Genomic DNA, 16,668 nt, shown 5'->3' with positions numbered 1-16,668 from the left:
ACAATTTGCCAATGCTTCAAATCAGTTTAGTATTTCAACTTCAAAACGAAGAATGAACCCTATCCTTACAAGAAGTAAATAGAAGTAATTAAAAAGTTTACAGTTGCCTATTAAATTGCTTTGCTAGTCCTAAGTCTTCCAATTATGAAATGGCACAGCAGGTTAGACCATATCAGCTCAAAATCTTATCCAGCTGAGATACGTTCTGATATTCTTCTGAAAAGTTAGGTGTGATAATAAACTCTAATTGGAGATTAAGCAGTACTAAGCCTGACAGTATTATGGTACAATCGCTGATACAGGAGGATTATCTTCAACTATGCAAATAGAAATCAGAAGATGTTTCCAAATATATAGATTCAGCTCCCTTTGGATTTCATAACAACTCTTACCTTGATTAATTCAAAGAATTGCAATGACGTGATATACCCATTGATTTTTACCCACTACCACTGACAAAATAACATATAAGAAACTAATATCATAACTCTGTGAATAAAAAAGCAGCATAAGCATGGTGTACCATTTGCTCTAATCTATCTTATCTAGGGTTTTAGTTTTCCTCAGATATCAAACGTATTCATCTTTAAAATCTTGTCGGCCTAATTAGAATTGCGCCGTCACAGGCTAGTGTGGAACGATCTAAATCACTGTGCGAATCTAAGCATATCATCTGAAATTCTTTTGCATATCTTGCAGATAAGTCAGCAAGAAAATTTTCATTAGAACCACTTCCTCAAAGTTTAAATTTCTTTATGGACTTTGATAAGCCTTGTGCAGATGCTCATACAAAGATTCTAGATATTTTTATATATTTAGATTATTTTGAAATACATTGTCAAATGCATAAAATAATACTGATAGATTTTGAGTGGAAGGAAGTATTTGCTTACATATTTTTTCTTTCTCAACTATAAAAAGAGTCATACTTCAAATCTACAATTAACATATTGTAGTTGTACCCTCTCAAAAATTTTAAGGCCACACCAACTCAATTGACTTTGGAATAGCATGACTGGAACACTTTCAATAGAGCTTTTTATTGTGTTTCTAAAAATGCAACTGATGAGGATGATATCTTACGCATAAGAATGTGGAGAGTATAATAAGAATAAAAGTGCAGTTTATATGATTGTAATGGTTGTCAGTTAAATTAAATAGTCAGTTATAAATCTATCATATATGATAACTTATGTAGTGGTAATATTTACAAAAATAATACAAACCCAAAGTATTTTTATCTAATTTTTGATCAATTATGAAGTCGTATGTTAATTTTAGACCGGCAAACACAAAGAACTCTAGTAAAAAAATCAACTATAATTAAAGAAGATCATATTGTATAACAGATCCTAACTCTATACCTTCTCAATTGGAATGTATTCTTAACTTTTGAGTCATTCAGCATGAGTAAATAATTAGTAGGTGGGTCTTAAGTCTTAACTCCTTAATAAAGAAAAATCGAGAAGGATGCCTACGTGGGAAGAGCGTAAGGAGTGACGTGTTCTTTAGAGATTCTAGTTATTACCGAGATTCTAAATGGAATCACAAATTAGATATTTTTCCCGGTTCCACGCAAGCAATCACGCCACGCTCCAAGAGCTACGTCCACTCGTGCCTCTCGGCAGCAGAACTAGTGGCCCACTGTCGGATAACGTGGCTTAGCCTGATTGGTTATCCCTCGCGGGGCCCGGTGCTACTCGAGCGGAAACAGTTTTATCGGCAGAGAGCAGTCGAGATTTTTGTAACCGCCATAACCGGCCGTGACGGGAAACGGGGGTTCCGTCCGTACATAAAACAGGGGCCACGTGGCGGTCCATTTGTCGGCACTGGCCGCTTTACGACTCCATTGAGTCCATCACCCCCCCCCCCCCCCCCCCACCCCCGCATACTGTACCTTTATTAATGTATTCGGTAACGGATTGTCTGCAGTGGGAGATCAGGAATTTGCTACGATTTGTGTTTTATCTACAAAGAGGACTAGGAGCCAACTACTGAACGAAAAGTAGTTGGATAGCAAAAAATTCCTGCATTCGGTGATGCAGACGATCCTCCCTGATACTTTTTCATAGGATATTAGACGAAGTTGAGGGTCATGGAGATCGAGTAGTCTTCTTCGGATTGATTGTTAGGCGAAAGAGAAGGGTTAGGGTTCGGTTTCCAACACCAAGATAAGAGGAGAGATAGAGAGAGGAGAGTTCTCGATTAGATCGGAGGAGGAGCCATGAAGATCCAATGCAATGCATGCGACGCGGCCGAGGCGGCGGTGCTGTGCTGCGCCGATGAGGCGGCGCTTTGCTGGGCGTGCGACGAGAAGGTGCACGCGGCGAATAAGCTCGCCGGAAAGCACCAACGCGTCCCTCTCCTCGCCGGCAACACCGGTTCGCCGTCTGTCCCCAAGTGCGATATTTGTCAGGTTACCATATGGTCCATATCTTTCTATGCATCTCTACATCATCCTTAAAATGTTTATATGTATCGTAGGAGTGCTACTTGTTAATGGTTTGGGAATTGGGTTTTGTTTCGATTTCTTCGGAAATTGCTCTGTTTGATGCAATTGTGGCTTTCTAGTGGACTGTTGAAATTTGGAATTTTAACTGGACTCGTTGTTATGTGGAAATAAGTACTTTTTCGGTTATTTATAATTTTTACCTAGAGTTGGCTGGGATTAGATGAGAAGAGGGATAAAGATGCCTTTTCTATTGATTCCTACAAGTTGGATAAAGAGAGATCTTGAATGAGGTATTCAATTCCAGAGATGAATCAAAATAGAAATCCTTATTGGTTCTACCTCCTTTTTATGAACGAATGCATCTTTTTATCGAAGGATCAGAAGATATTCTTGGCATTAGTTGAAAATGTGTAGTATTCTCAGTTCTGACTTTGTAACCTTCCCCTGGCACCGTACTGTGGCAAGTGTTTATGAACTCATCAAAAGGAGCGCTGATTCTTGTTCTCTGTTATTAATTATGCAGTTATGCTTAATTTTGAATAGTAGGCTTTTGGCTTTTATGATCAAGAGATTTAAGACTCATAATTCGTTCTGTGGGATTATAGATTGCAGCTGAAATGAGGATAATTTGCTTCATACTTGGGAATGACTTTTTTAGTGTTATTATTACGTTGATCAGTAATCGGATATCTTAAATGGATAGTTATGTATTGTGCTACGAGAATTTGATGTGTTATTCCATCTGTAAATTACATGGAGGGGGTTCTTAAGAGTACACAGTTTATACATTCTGCTTGGTCTACAAGATGCAGTTAGCTCATTATCATTCTCTGCAGAATCACATGTCCACTTATTGAGAAAAAAAAGGATTCAGAGTTATTGTTGTCAGGTCCTATTTTGTCCTCAGTTAGATTTATTCTTACTTCTTCCTAGTTGTTGGGCAGCAGACTTCTTTGAAATATTTTGGCCACTTTTCTCTGTCATTTTCAGTGAAAATACAGATGCAGAAGCAATCTTGCGGGCTTTAGAATTTGTTGTCATTTTGAAATCAATTTTGTCTGAGATCTAAAAGTTTTCTTTTGTTTCAGGAAGCTTCTGGCTATTTCTTCTGTTTGGAAGACCGTGCCTTGCTTTGTAGGAATTGCGATGTTTCTGTTCACACAGCAAATCCTCATGTTACTGCCCACCAAAGGTTTTTACTGACAGGAGTGCAAGTTGGACTTGAAATCACTGAACCAGTTTCTTCTATTGCTAATGAACAGTTGAATGCTGCGGATAAATTTATAGAATCGCCATCTACATCTTTAGGAAAAAGAAGTCATATGTCATTACTTGGTGAAAGTAATGCTGCAAACTCCAACAAAGTAGGCAGGAATGGAGATTTACCAAGTAACATATCATTCTCTGGTGTTGCTGTTGCTGGAAATCTGCCTAGTTGGCCTACTGCTGATGAAAAACCGACTTCTGTGGTTGGACCTGTTGAATCATCATCTAAATCAGTGTCAAGAAGTCCTGCGGCATTATCTGGTGAAAGTACTGCAGCTTTTTCCAACCAAGTAGACAGCGGTGGAGGTTTAGCAAATAAGATGTCATTCTCAGGTGGTACTGCTACTATGGTTGGAAGTCTGTCTGATTGGTCTATGGATGAGTTTTTTGATTATGCAGAATTTAGTCACAACTTTGGGTTCATTGAGCGTGGCTCATCAAAGGTCAGGTCTTAGTTATCTTACCTCTTAGTTTTGAAGAGAAACAAAAAGTATGACATTTTCATGGTTAGGATTTGGAACTTCTTTTTGTTACTGTTTTTCCAGCATTCTGTTAATACTTCATGTAAGAGCTATCTTTTATAATGTGTACTTGAGTACTTCCTCCTCCTAGATCTTGAATCTTAATGTTTATTTTGTGCATATAATTTGGTATGAATCAATTTACAGATGCCACAACATTTTGAAGCTCCCTTCATGTTCTAACTTCTAATGGTATAATCTTGTTTACTTCCTTCCTTTTTGAAAGCTTAGAATGGGGATATCTATTGATATATATATGAATTATGGCTGTGCTTAGAACATTTTAGGCTTCTGTTCTCGCTTGAGTGTCATTTATATTGCCAAATTCATGTGACAAATATTAGTCTAGGAGGTCAAACAGTAGCTCAAGTAGTCTTGGAGGTGAAAGAGCAGCTCTTGTTTGTAGCAGACCATCACTTTTGGATTGAGAACTTGAAGACATCTCTAAGCATTCTCCTTGTGTGACTAGAGTTAGTAGTTTATAATTAAGTACCCGTATCTTAAGGTCTTTTCTGATACTATTCTTGGGGTTTAGGTTCTGCATTTAATCTTTGTATCACGTATATTAGTAAATATCAACACATTTTGAATGATCGAGTCTGGTTCAATTATCATGCTTATATGTCATCTCTGTTGGGGTTGATGAAGTTTCACAAACTGACCTTGATTGAGAGGTCAATTTTGGTAATATTATTGGATTTTGGCATTGGTCTGATTGGCACCTTCACAGGCTCTCTACACTGATTTTAAATCACAGAGTGGGGAATTCAAACTTTAGAACAACCTGCCAAGCATATGTTATAAGTTCTATAAATATTAATAGCTACCATTTATCAGACTGCATATTTTTTTTAAGGGTTTGGCAAACTTTCAGATAGAAACCATAGGGTTAGATTTCTTTCGAGCTTTGGCAGTTATCATATTATCATAGATTGTCTGAACCACATGAATCATGCCATCTCAACCTTAACTTGTGTATTCGGGGCCTTGGAAACCAAGCTTATAGAAGGACTTTCAGCCTACATTTGAGGTTGAAGTATGGCGAAGTCAAGTCTTGAAGATTTTCAGCCTACCAAAGGTCGTCATCAAGCAAGTTGTGTGTGGAGAATCTCAGCCTGTGAGTTGAAGAAGTTTTTGTCTTGTTCATACAAGACAAAGGGCTATGGCTATCAGTTAGAGGTGGATGTGTGAGATCAACTCATGTGTCCATGATACAAGTTGTGCTCCAGTTCGGCCAAATTGTTGTTCTAGTGAGTTAGCTCTGTGGAATTGGCCTCGGGTTCCCTCACAAATGGCTTTTCATGTGAAAAGGAATATTGTGTCTCCTAATATCAATACATTATGAATTTTCCCCACAAAAATAGGAACTTTTTTCTCTAAGTGCATAGTATATGAGATCCTCTTGAAAAGGAATTACGCATTTTTATGATATTCTTTTTAATATAGAAGGACCTTCCTTATTTGCTGATATGGAGCAACTTTGACAGGCTGACAATGCTAAACTTGGAAGTTCTGAAGGATCTCCAAATTATCGTTCTGCTGATGAGGACGTGGTTGCTGATGAATACTTGGGCCAGGTGCGTGAGACACTATGGACAGTACCAGAGATTCCATCACCACCAACAGCTTCAGGGCTTCATTGGCAAAGAAACTTACACTACCCTGCATCTGAAAAGGTTGCCTCTGTGCCTGATATATGTTCTCAGAGACATCACAATACCCAAGGTGATTGGCTTGAAGAATTCTAGGTAATACTGGCAAGACAGGAAAGCTATACAAATGCTCTTCTGAGAGCTCTAATGTAAGTTTTGCTATCACTAATATATAGTGATCATTTCTATTAACATCTAATGGTGTAGAATGTGCTTATATTTTACACCTTGGATTAACTTGTTGATTCCAATTCTTCTGTGCTCAACCAGCACTGCCTGAATGATTAGTTGTCTTGACCCACTTGAACAATGGATATTCTTTCTGCTGAGGGTACTCTATTCAATGACAAATCGGTGACTTGGCAGTTGGGATGTTCTTGCAGGCTCTCTCAGGTAAGTTAGAAGCACAAAGTCGCCGACCTGGGATGAGTTCTGCTGCTCTGAATAGCATGAGTATCAAATAATGAGATTTCAGGATCATATTTATTCAGGCTTCACTAAGTATGGTGTGATCATCTCTGTAACAGTTGCTCCTGCAGGTGTTTGAAGTTCTGGTGGTGGCATCTTGTTAGCTCTTAGCCTGAGATTTGTTAGAGTTGGTCTCAGTTAGTGATAAACGTGCAATTCTTTGAATGAAATGCTTACTGGATTGAAGGATTCAGGTGCATTGTGATCGTGATACTAGACCACCTCTATATTTTCTTCTTATGTAGCTTGAAAATGCAAGATATTGAATGAACAAAATTTGTTCGGATATGAGAAAAAAATATGGGACATGGCATGATGGAAGTTGGTCGGCTAGGATTACATTCCAAATGGATCTCAGCAGAATTATTTATATATGTTGGATTGGGTTTTAGATCACGTTCAAAACACCTCTTCAAGTGTTTTGTCTTTGTATTAGTGTGTATAAACATCTATATAGCACTGGTATTTCTTTCTCTCTTTTTTTTCTCTTGTGAGAAGTGGACTGGATTTGTGCTTGTGTGTGCGCGCTTTTTTATGTGTATGTGTATATTATTGGGAATTTAGGGTGACTAGAAGATATGGCTATGTGTTTCCTAGTAACAATAATGAGTGATGATTTCACGAAGGTTGGAACTGGCTGTTATTACTTTTTTTCTTAGAAGGAAACATCACCTTGAGTAGACTCCATGAACGGCGAATCGAACCTCAGCATCTGAAAAGATTACCTGAATAATCCTCCACATTGAATTACCAATTAATTAGATTTTATTTTCTGGTAGAAATTAATTAGATCTCTAGGATTTTTTTTATTTTTATTTTTTGGCTATCAAAAAGTTGTATATTTAATAAGATTGCCCTCTCGTGAATAATTTTCATGCAAGTTAAGCGCACTTCGTTATACAAAGTCATGTCACAGGGCAATTAGCAATGTTTATGTATACTCGTAAAAAGAAAAAATGGTAAGAAATCGTTCGAACTTAAGCATTAGTTTGCCGTATTTGTTTCTTTAGTTGATGAAATATATATATATATATAAACAAGTTAGTCAACGGCCGCTATGTGTAACTAACACCCCTTTAAAAACCCACATCCACCGCAACTCTGCAAACCGGCCACCGCGAAAGTTACAGTTCGGACTCGGATCCTTCTGAACTCGAGTCTCTGCTCCCTCGTCCTCGGCAAAGAAATGGCTTGGAGAAGTCTCCGTCTTCCGCGAGATCTCTATCGTCGGCTCCGAAAACCTAACCCTTTTACTCTCTCCTCTTCGATCTCTTCACCTTCTCGTCCGCCGCTCCAGTGGAGATCCCGTAGTGATGCAGCTCCTCCCCTCCCAGCACCGTTTCCGAGTCAGCGCACTAACGCGGAGAATGGGAGTGGAAGCGAAGCGAAAGGAGGAAGCGGATCGACCGCCTTCGTTTCTTCGTTGAATCCGACTGAGGTCGCTAAGTTTGCTGCCTTGGCTGAAACCTGGTCGGTTTCTCTCTCTTCGTTTGCTTTTTATATTCTTCTTGGTATCTATCCAAATGGTAGGATTTTCTTTTTCAATAAAGGTTTGTTTTTTCTTTCGGAGGTTGATTGAATTGGCTGGTATTTCGAGCCTGTTTGGTTACTAAACCAAGAGTAATAAAGGGCTTCATTTTTTAGTTGTGGAAAATGTAGAAAGAAAAATCATGCTGATAGGAAAGAGTTTACCTGGAGCTATATATCACCAGTTTACCTTCTTTCCGCTTCCTTCAATTTTCCTTTTTTTTTATTTTTAATTTTTGAAAAGATGCAAATGGTATGATTTTGAACTTCTTCAGTTATTCTATGTAGATAAGTATATAAAAAGGAAAGAAAAAAAAATCAAAAACTTGGGATTTTGTTCTTCAATAGGAGAACTATTGACATCAACCTAAAAAGAAAAAAGTTTGAACTAATTGAAATATAATAATTAGTGTTGCCTGTAGGAATTCTAGGAGCCTGAATTTTCCAAAAGTTACGGTTTTTAATGTATTTCAGCTTATCTAGATACTAATTCAATGGTCTTCTTGGCCATAGTTTGTTAATTTCCAGGTTCTGCTCTTATTTTTCTTTGTATTATGCTATTCTAACTCGAGCTGTGTACTTCATTTTGCCGCAATATGATCATGCACGTGCTTCGGTACTATTTGTTTGGGAGGAACTTTATCTATCTTTTGCTAGTATCTCGTTTTGTTCTTTTACCCTCTAAAATCTTTCATCATGGTCATTTTATTATAGTGAAGGAAAGGGAACTATGAGAGGATTAAAATATAGAATCACTTTAACTAAAGGCTAATAGTGTTCACAGTATTTCTACTTGTTGTATATACTACGGTACTTATAGATGGAAACTAGTTAGTTTCTGATTTAACCCATTTGAGATTACTAGGTCTGTTCCTTAGTTTGATAAGTTATTGTCTACAACTGTTGAGATCCGATCCACCAATGTATATCAGGTAAGGTTTTCCATATGAAACACATCTGGCTTGAAGTGCAGACCAAAAACCAAATGAGATTTTGGTAAGCTGGTATTTACATATAATCTAAACCTGATAATTTGGATCATATTTCTACCATGATAGCATGTTTAGTAAAATTCATGCCATCGCTAGAGTTACCAGTTCTTACTACTTGTGGATATGTATTGCTTAATATCTATCTGATTAATAAATCTTTGCTAATTTCTATTTGTTTCATACTTGCAATTGCATTCTGATGAAATTCTTTTGATGGATTTAACAGGTGGGATTTTGATGGTCCATTTAAACCATTGCATTTAATGAATCCTACTCGAGTATCTTTCATTCGCTCCACTCTCTGTCGACATTTCAGGTGCATTAAGAACCTTCATCTGCATAGGTTACTTTGCCAGATTACTCTGTACTATCTGTTACAATAACAAGAGCAGTTATGTAATGTGAGAACATCATGTCTAATTTATTTCTTCATGTTTTTGCTCTTTAAAACTGTTGTCAAAATTCTTGTTGAGGAATTGTAGAATCAATATCCTATAGAATATACATTCCTAATTCAGTGTCCTGGCAACGCCTTATTGTTTTCTTTAACTACATTCTGTTGGAATGGATCAATCATTTGTATTACCAAATTTTCTCATCAAGGGAGATTGTTCCATTTATGAAGAGGTGCTGAGCTCTATCCTGACGGTAAATTATTAGACCATTCAATAACTTGTAAACTATAGAGGAACTGGACCAACTACTTCCATTGTTTGAATGCAATACTCCACCCACTGACTTAGAAGCTAATTGATCACCACAATTCAACCAAAAGATAAGCTATATCCTGTACTTTCCACTGCACAAATTGCATAGATGGACCTATTGATGCTTGCCTAGCCAACACCAGATCTGTCTTAAAATTATGCATGAGGCACCTAGAGTTTCATTCGAGGATAAACGAAGGTATTGGTGTTTTGGGACCATTGGTTGACATTTGTTGTATATCTTTAAGTTATGTGACTCGTGCTTCAAGTATTCGTGGAAGATAATCTAGTACTAATGATTCAATATGCACACATACTTGTACCAATGGATGTATTATCAGCATAAAAGTTTGTCAACATAGTCAATCATCAACTTACTTTTCTTTTGTTTGATGCTAACTTCTTGCCCTTGTTTCCAGGAGAGATCCATATTCTGCTAGGCCTCTTGAAGGATTGAATATTATTGATGTTGGATGCGGAGGTGGCATTCTCTCGGAGGTATGTTTTTCTTGATGAGGGACTGGTTTCTTGAAAATCGTCAAATTGGTATATTTGTCAAAGCATTCATTCTAGTGTTTGTAGTTTTAAAGATACTCATAAACTGTCTTGCAGTATTTTAAATTGGTGCTTATAAGTTATAGATGCTAGGTAAATATAGATCTTCCCTTGTCATCATAAGGCAAACTGAAATATCTAATGATTAAGTATGTGCGCAATGAGAGGCTGAATTTCACCACTTGTAACAATAGTGGTATCCTGGCGCACCACAAGGCTCCCACAAATGCAGGGACTCTTACCCTCCTTGTTGGAGAAGCTGTTGCCATGAGTCCACAACTCCAGCCTGCAACCACAGATAAAGCCTTACTGTTTGGATGGTGTTTTGAATCCTATTGCTACACTAGCTTCTTTACTGCTATGCTGTTTATCATGGTTCAAAATATCATATATTTCAGCTGTCAATTTCTATTTTAAGATTCCAAAATCATTTTCCCAAGATACTCGTTGCTATATAACTATGCTGTTTCTTCTTTCTCAGCCTCTAGCTCGGATGGGAGCTATTGTTACAGGCATTGACGCTGTGGATAAGAATATTAAGATCGCTCGCATTCATGCTGTATGACTAATCTCATCTTTATTATGTAGAATTATGTCTCTGTCTGTCCTGTGTTTGCTTCTCAAAGTTAACTTAGTGAGCATAGAAGAAGATAATAGGATACTAGCTATTACCATTGTAGTCTTGTTTTTTCTGCATGAGTGAGTCTCAGACAAAAACCAAGATCACATAGCAACCAGCCTGCCAACTAGTATAATACATATTCAAGAATACAACAACTATAACTCCATACTCAAAAATTTGAAATGTAGAGTGATAAATTTCTCAGACCAATAGTTTAATAATAATCCCAGGAAGAAGCTTTCAATGTGTTTTCTTTGTTTTCTTCTTTTTGGTTACAAAGATGTTACAATTTCAAATTCTGTTAATAGGACATTATGTTGTTGTGTCCAACATCTTCACATGCTAAAAGAAATGAAAATTGTAGTGTTGTTGCAAGATGGAATGAGAATAATATCACTTATGTAGAAAGTAGGCATTCAGATATGTAGTCTGAACTCTGAAGCTTATCCGGGATTTTCTTATTTAAGAAACTATTTGTCTAGGTTGCCCAAACTGCTCTGATCTTGCAAAGGGAAAGCATTGTCATCTCATGATGAGGACAAGTGATGTAGAAAGATGCTGTGAAGATACGTTTTGATTCCTTTAATCTATGATTTTGAAACTTTACTAAGGTATGATCAAGCATAAAGAGGGGTTGTAAAGAAACACCTTTCTTCCCTGATCAATGAAACTAGAAAATGTGTCTCTCATATTTTATTTTATCATTACCTAATTAAACCTACATCTTTTCATCTTTAGATTTTTGGACCCTGCTGGTTAGGATGCTAATCATGGTTTTGTTGAGACTGAAAAAAGAAATTAAGAATTTTGACTAGACTTACCTAACATATGATTTTCAATTTTCATATATATATGACGAACATATAAACATCATACATGTGTCTCTGCCCCAGCCTTAGATATTTCATTAGGTACCTGAACAACAAGGTGAAGTTTTTTTTTTTTTTAAATCAAGCTTTAAGCAATTTATGATGTCAAACCTTTTTTTGGCTTTGTTCCGCTTTCTATTGTATGCTACTTCCAAGTACCAACTATGAACATATAGAAGTTATGATATTATCAAAATTATAAGAAATTTTCCATATGGACTTTTTAATATTCATAGCATGATCTTTTCTGAGTTTATGTTACAGTAACATGGACCTTCTTATCTTCTTTTTGTATACAGGAAGCAGATCCACTGACTTCATCAATCCAATATTGTTGCATGACTGCTGGTAAAATCTCTCTCTGTTACTCTTTATTTGTATCTGCATGTCGAAGAGGTTTGAACAATTCGGTTTTTATTATCCTTGAATTCTCTGGACCATAATTGAGTTGTTACTGTAGTAGTGGGCTTCATTAGTGATACATTCTTTATTACTTCTCACTTTCTGCAGTATTCCAGGAAACATTTGTTGCTGAGCATTAACATCTGATTCTTTAATATGCACATTTTCTCATCATATGCCTCATAATAGTAATAGTAAAAACAGCAATAGACTAGAAAAATAAAGAATAGAAAAAAATATCAGATCTAATATCTGATTTAAAAAAGAAAAAATTGGTATGAACTGCTACAGTACGTGATAGTATGATGCTATAGTACCCCAGTGGTATGGAACTGCCACAGTACCAAAGTCCAATTCAGCACTGAAGAGTAACTAAGGAAGGAAAAAGTGATAGATTAGATACCTACTAGACTCATTCTAGCTTGTTGGAATTTCATTGAAGGTCTTGGCATCACACCAATATACACTTCACACATAGGAAGAAGAAAGAGAACATCTTTTTTCTTTATTTCTATGCACCATACATTCGTTACAAAAGACCATCCCATTCTTTTTTACCAAGGGATGGATAAGAAATCTGAAACAGACTTAGATTCCTAGTTGAGTTATGTCAAAATAGACCTTATCTATATTGGAAACAGTAATATCTAACCAGCTCCTAACTTATTAACTCAAAAGCCTCAAATTGAGCCCAAAACAGACCCAATATAAAAGTTATGAAAATACATATATATATGCCAAATAAATGACGAAAAATAGAAAATTACCTCTAAGACTCAATAAAGACACTTAAAGACTAGCAATCAACTCTCTAATCTGAAATATGCCTTTAGAGTTAAGTATTTATGCTCCTGCATCACAAGTCCTGAAGTTGCATTGTTAGTAGTTTCAGTTAGCAAGGAGACAATTCTAGGCACCTTTTTCTGTAAGCTGGAAAGTTGGAACTTTACTTTTTTCTTCATCAAATTTTCTTATTCCAAAATCCCAATAAGGGTGGCTCCAAGTCCTTCTACAGTTATAGAGTTTATTATGTTTGGTTGAGTCACTATACCTTGAAACAGTTGTATATCAATTTCATCATACCAGCAGTCAATCTACTCTATTGCTTTTCTAGTGCAATAGTTCTATTATAATATTTTTGCTTGAAAAATTTGCTAAGCTTGCCATGTTGCAAATTACAAAAGGAGTTTTATACCCATTGAACTAGTCAATTAGAATTTAGACTAGCAGTAATTTTACCGTGATATTATGATAGAAAATCTTATAGTGTACAACTTTATATGTCCAGAGGAATTGGTCAAAGTGAACAAGCAGTATGATGCTGTGATTTCTCTTGAGGTATGTTGTCAACTGGGTATGGAGTTTCTTCTCTTGCACTCTTTTTCTCCCACCTACCTTCTACTGACTCCAGTAACGACCCCTCCTCTTCCTTCTCTCTCTCTCTCTCACACACACACACGCACACACAGAGAATACACATTCAACTGTTACCTTTATTTTTTCCCCTATATTTTCCGACTTTGCGAACTAGGTTACATTACTTACTATAAGTTATTCATAAATCCACAACAAAGTGTTAGAGAGCTCTTTTAATGTATCGCATTGTCGCCTCTAAGATATGCTGATGGGGCTTGAAGTATTAGCAAGTGACGGAGCAAACATGAAGAAAATGATTTACAAACAATCACATCAAATATAGTGATATTCTTGTAGCAAACAAAATTCAATATAGTGTAGTTTACTGGGGAAAGCTACAGTTATAGCAACTTTCGTTAAATTTGTCTCTGGTATTGGAACAAATCCTCCCGGAAAAGTCAGAAATTCCACATATTAACAAACGGAAGTTGGTTTCTGTTATTACATCCATCTCTAATAATCTTGTCAGGCATAATCCAGTTCATTTAGTAAATTTTCTTCAAGAGCATGTATTATAGGTGCATTATGGTAATTTTATCATCTATGCCTAGCCCCACTAGTATTTGTCTTGCCTTATGGATATTCTCGCTGTCCAGTGTCCACAGAGTTTTTGGATTTAGTTGTATTATTAATTTATTATATCTGAAAGAACCTGGTCTCCTTCTAGTATAGGCAAATAGTAACATCTCGACTTCTAAGAGAACAGTATTTGACTGTGTCATGATCATTTATCTCTGGTATTACATTCATGTTTCTAACTAGCATGCGATGTCCCACATATGTTTCAAGTGCGTTATGGATCATCTTGCAATCTAGGAAGATTTCAAACTTTGAGGAATTATCTGAAAGAACCTAGTGCTTTTCTGGGACGAATATTCTATAAGATCTTAATATTTTATAAGCCCAATATTTGACTCCATCCCAGAGTAATTGAGTAACATGTTGCATTTAATAAGATACTTGAATCTTTAATAATTGGGCTACTCTGCTGCCGTAATATTCAGGTTTGCTAATCACGGCTAAGTACTTAGTGATAATTGACCGAGTTGATATTGGATTGATATTTAGATCTTTTATATGATGTATGACTTATCCGACGGGTTGTTTTCTGTAAAAATGAAAACAAGGGATTGGACTGAGCTTCATGCTAGGTCCTTTGCTGTAGATTTTGAAAAGAAAATAAAAGAAATTGAGGTGCATGCTTGAACAGACATAGTTTATACATAATTTAAGACATGATCTTGCTTCCAGGTAATTGAGCATGTTGCAGACCCTGCAGAATTTTGCAAATCTCTTGCAGCACTAACAGTTCCTAGTGGCGCCACTGTGATCTCTACTATCAACCGTTCAATGAGAGCATATGCTACTGCCATAGTTGCTGCAGAGTACCTTCTTAATTGGGTTTGTCTCTTTTTCTCTCATAGCTATTTTGCCTTCATTTACAAAGGTATTGTAGGTGAACTGTTATGTCGTATTCTACTCTTTCATAGTATCTTAAGCTACAATGATCTGTATCTGATAATCCAAAGTAAAATGGCCTTAATTAAATTAGTATCCCCTTTCTCTGTATCTGATAATCCAAAGTAAAATGGCCTTAATTAAATTAGTATCCCCTTTCTGAAAGTTGGAACAGCCAATAAATCTACCATATAATTTATTCATTCCCTTTTATATCCAACTAAAATTAGGTTATTTTCATGTTAAACTATGTACTATGCATGTTTCTCTTTTAGCTTCTAAATCAACAAAAAAGTTTATGCTAGTTCTCTAGCTCATTAAAGAAACTTCCTTTTGAGTTTGGAGAAGCATTTCGACACTACTGCTAGAGTTGATATGCATATTAACTACCTCTTGCCAAAACCTGATCATCTTCTGCCTGAAAATAACATTTATGTATCTGGGTTTGCCCCAATCTTCTTTGAGCATATTCATGGTGGTCATTACTAGAGCGAGAAAGGTCACATGTTTGATTTGATTATAAGGTGAAAAAGAAGGTACTGGCTGCCAACAAAGTTTTGGGTCTGATGTAGTGAATTTGGTGCTGATGCTTGTGACAAGGTTCACTTTCCTGTTACTAATCTATAATTCTGCATTCCTTATCTTGTTCAAGTAGTGCTACCATGTGGGCTTTTCTACATTAATCCAGCGATAGGACAATGCCCTTTTCCTGTTTCTACATGATGATTCTTTAGGTCGTCATCTATCTTGATTACATTAGATTTACATATTGTAATTAACATTTTTAATTATTTAAATTTAAAAGAAATTCTGAAGCTTTTCTGATTACGGTTGGATGGTTGGATCGATTAACATACTCATGATGTTAACTTCTTACTATTTATGCTTACATACTCCTAGAAGCGAGCACAAATTAGTTCTCTGAGGCATAACTTGATTTTTTTTTTCAACTGTACAGCTCCCAAAAGGCACACATGAGTGGTCCAGATTCCTCACACCAGAGGAATTAGTCCTGATACTGCAAAGAGCTTCAGTCTCTGTAATACTCAATTTATTGAACAGGATTAGACAGCAATTTGTTTCTTGAACATACATTTCAGCTGAACCTGGTTTCTTTTGCGGATCTTTGTTTTTCAGGTACAGGAAATGGCGGGGTTTGTTTATAACCCGCTTACCGGAGAGTGGTCTGTGTCAGATGATATTAGTGTGAATTTCATTGCTTTTGGTGTCAAGCAGACCGAGTGAGACATTTAAAGCAATAATCTATTATTATCTGATATCCCAAATAATTATTTGCAGTGGAGCATGTTAAATTCTTTGGATATATTGCAGGGCTGCAGCTGAATAACAGGCGAGTTCATACTCCTGATTTCTTACCTGACATGCTTGTCCTGATAAAAGACACAAATAGATGTAGAGGCTCATCGCAACTCCTTAAGCTGGTTGACGGGATATTCCACTTGAAATGTTTATTGTTGTCTTTCTCATACAATGACTTCAAGGTCGTATCCTTCTCAACAATTTGTATTGGCTCTTCTTTTCCATTTGGGTCAATTGATTTTGCAATTCTCCATACTAGTGGTCTTACAGATGTCAATAAATGAAAATGTCAATGTTGTCTCTGCCTATAGGATGAATAAATAAGAAAATAGTTCAAATCTGTGGAATAGCCCGAGCATTTTTGGTCATTGCAGCAATTTGTTCTTTTGAGTTAATTTATTGGGAAACGGTTTTCTTTTTCTTCTTTCCCATTAAACATGA

The 16,668-nt window shown here is 36.3% G+C and overlaps 2 protein-coding genes across 4 annotated transcripts; both read left to right on the top strand.

Moving 5' to 3' along the window:
• The first annotated feature begins 2,108 nt into the window (after positions 1-2,108).
• LOC140778922 (B-box zinc finger protein 22-like) lies at positions 2,109-6,836 on the top strand. 3 transcript variants are annotated; one of them, XR_012107262.1, is made up of 4 exons: positions 2,109-2,416; positions 3,541-4,161; positions 5,727-6,040; positions 6,275-6,836. XR_012107262.1 is itself a non-coding variant. In XM_073123828.1 (3 exons), exons 1-3 carry the CDS (start codon positions 2,225-2,227, stop codon positions 5,985-5,987), a joined length of 1,074 nt encoding a protein of 357 aa, XP_072979929.1. In that variant the 5' UTR covers positions 2,109-2,224; the 3' UTR covers positions 5,988-6,836. The 3 variants fall into 3 exon arrangements, 1 of the variants encoding a protein (XP_072979929.1); XR_012107261.1 differs by having other exon boundaries at positions 6,162-6,836; XM_073123828.1 differs by having other exon boundaries at positions 5,727-6,836.
• Positions 6,837-7,430: 594 nt separating this feature from the next.
• LOC140779957 (ubiquinone biosynthesis O-methyltransferase, mitochondrial) lies at positions 7,431-16,567 on the top strand. Its single transcript, XM_073125308.1, has 10 exons — positions 7,431-7,829; positions 9,105-9,194; positions 10,005-10,083; positions 10,622-10,699; positions 11,931-11,979; positions 13,322-13,371; positions 14,701-14,850; positions 15,866-15,946; positions 16,045-16,148; positions 16,240-16,567. Exons 1-10 carry the CDS (start codon positions 7,546-7,548, stop codon positions 16,253-16,255), a joined length of 981 nt encoding a protein of 326 aa, XP_072981409.1. The 5' UTR covers positions 7,431-7,545; the 3' UTR covers positions 16,256-16,567.
• The last annotated feature ends 101 nt before the right edge of the window (positions 16,568-16,668 follow it).

The sequence above is a fragment of the Typha angustifolia genome, chromosome 15 (genome assembly GCF_048772165.1).
Source record: "Typha angustifolia cultivar Huaian chromosome 15, ASM4877216v1, whole genome shotgun sequence".
Lineage (NCBI taxonomy): Eukaryota > Viridiplantae > Streptophyta > Magnoliopsida > Poales > Typhaceae > Typha > Typha angustifolia.
Note: the sequence above shows the minus strand (reverse complement) of the source record. Positions and strands in the feature narration are given on the sequence as shown.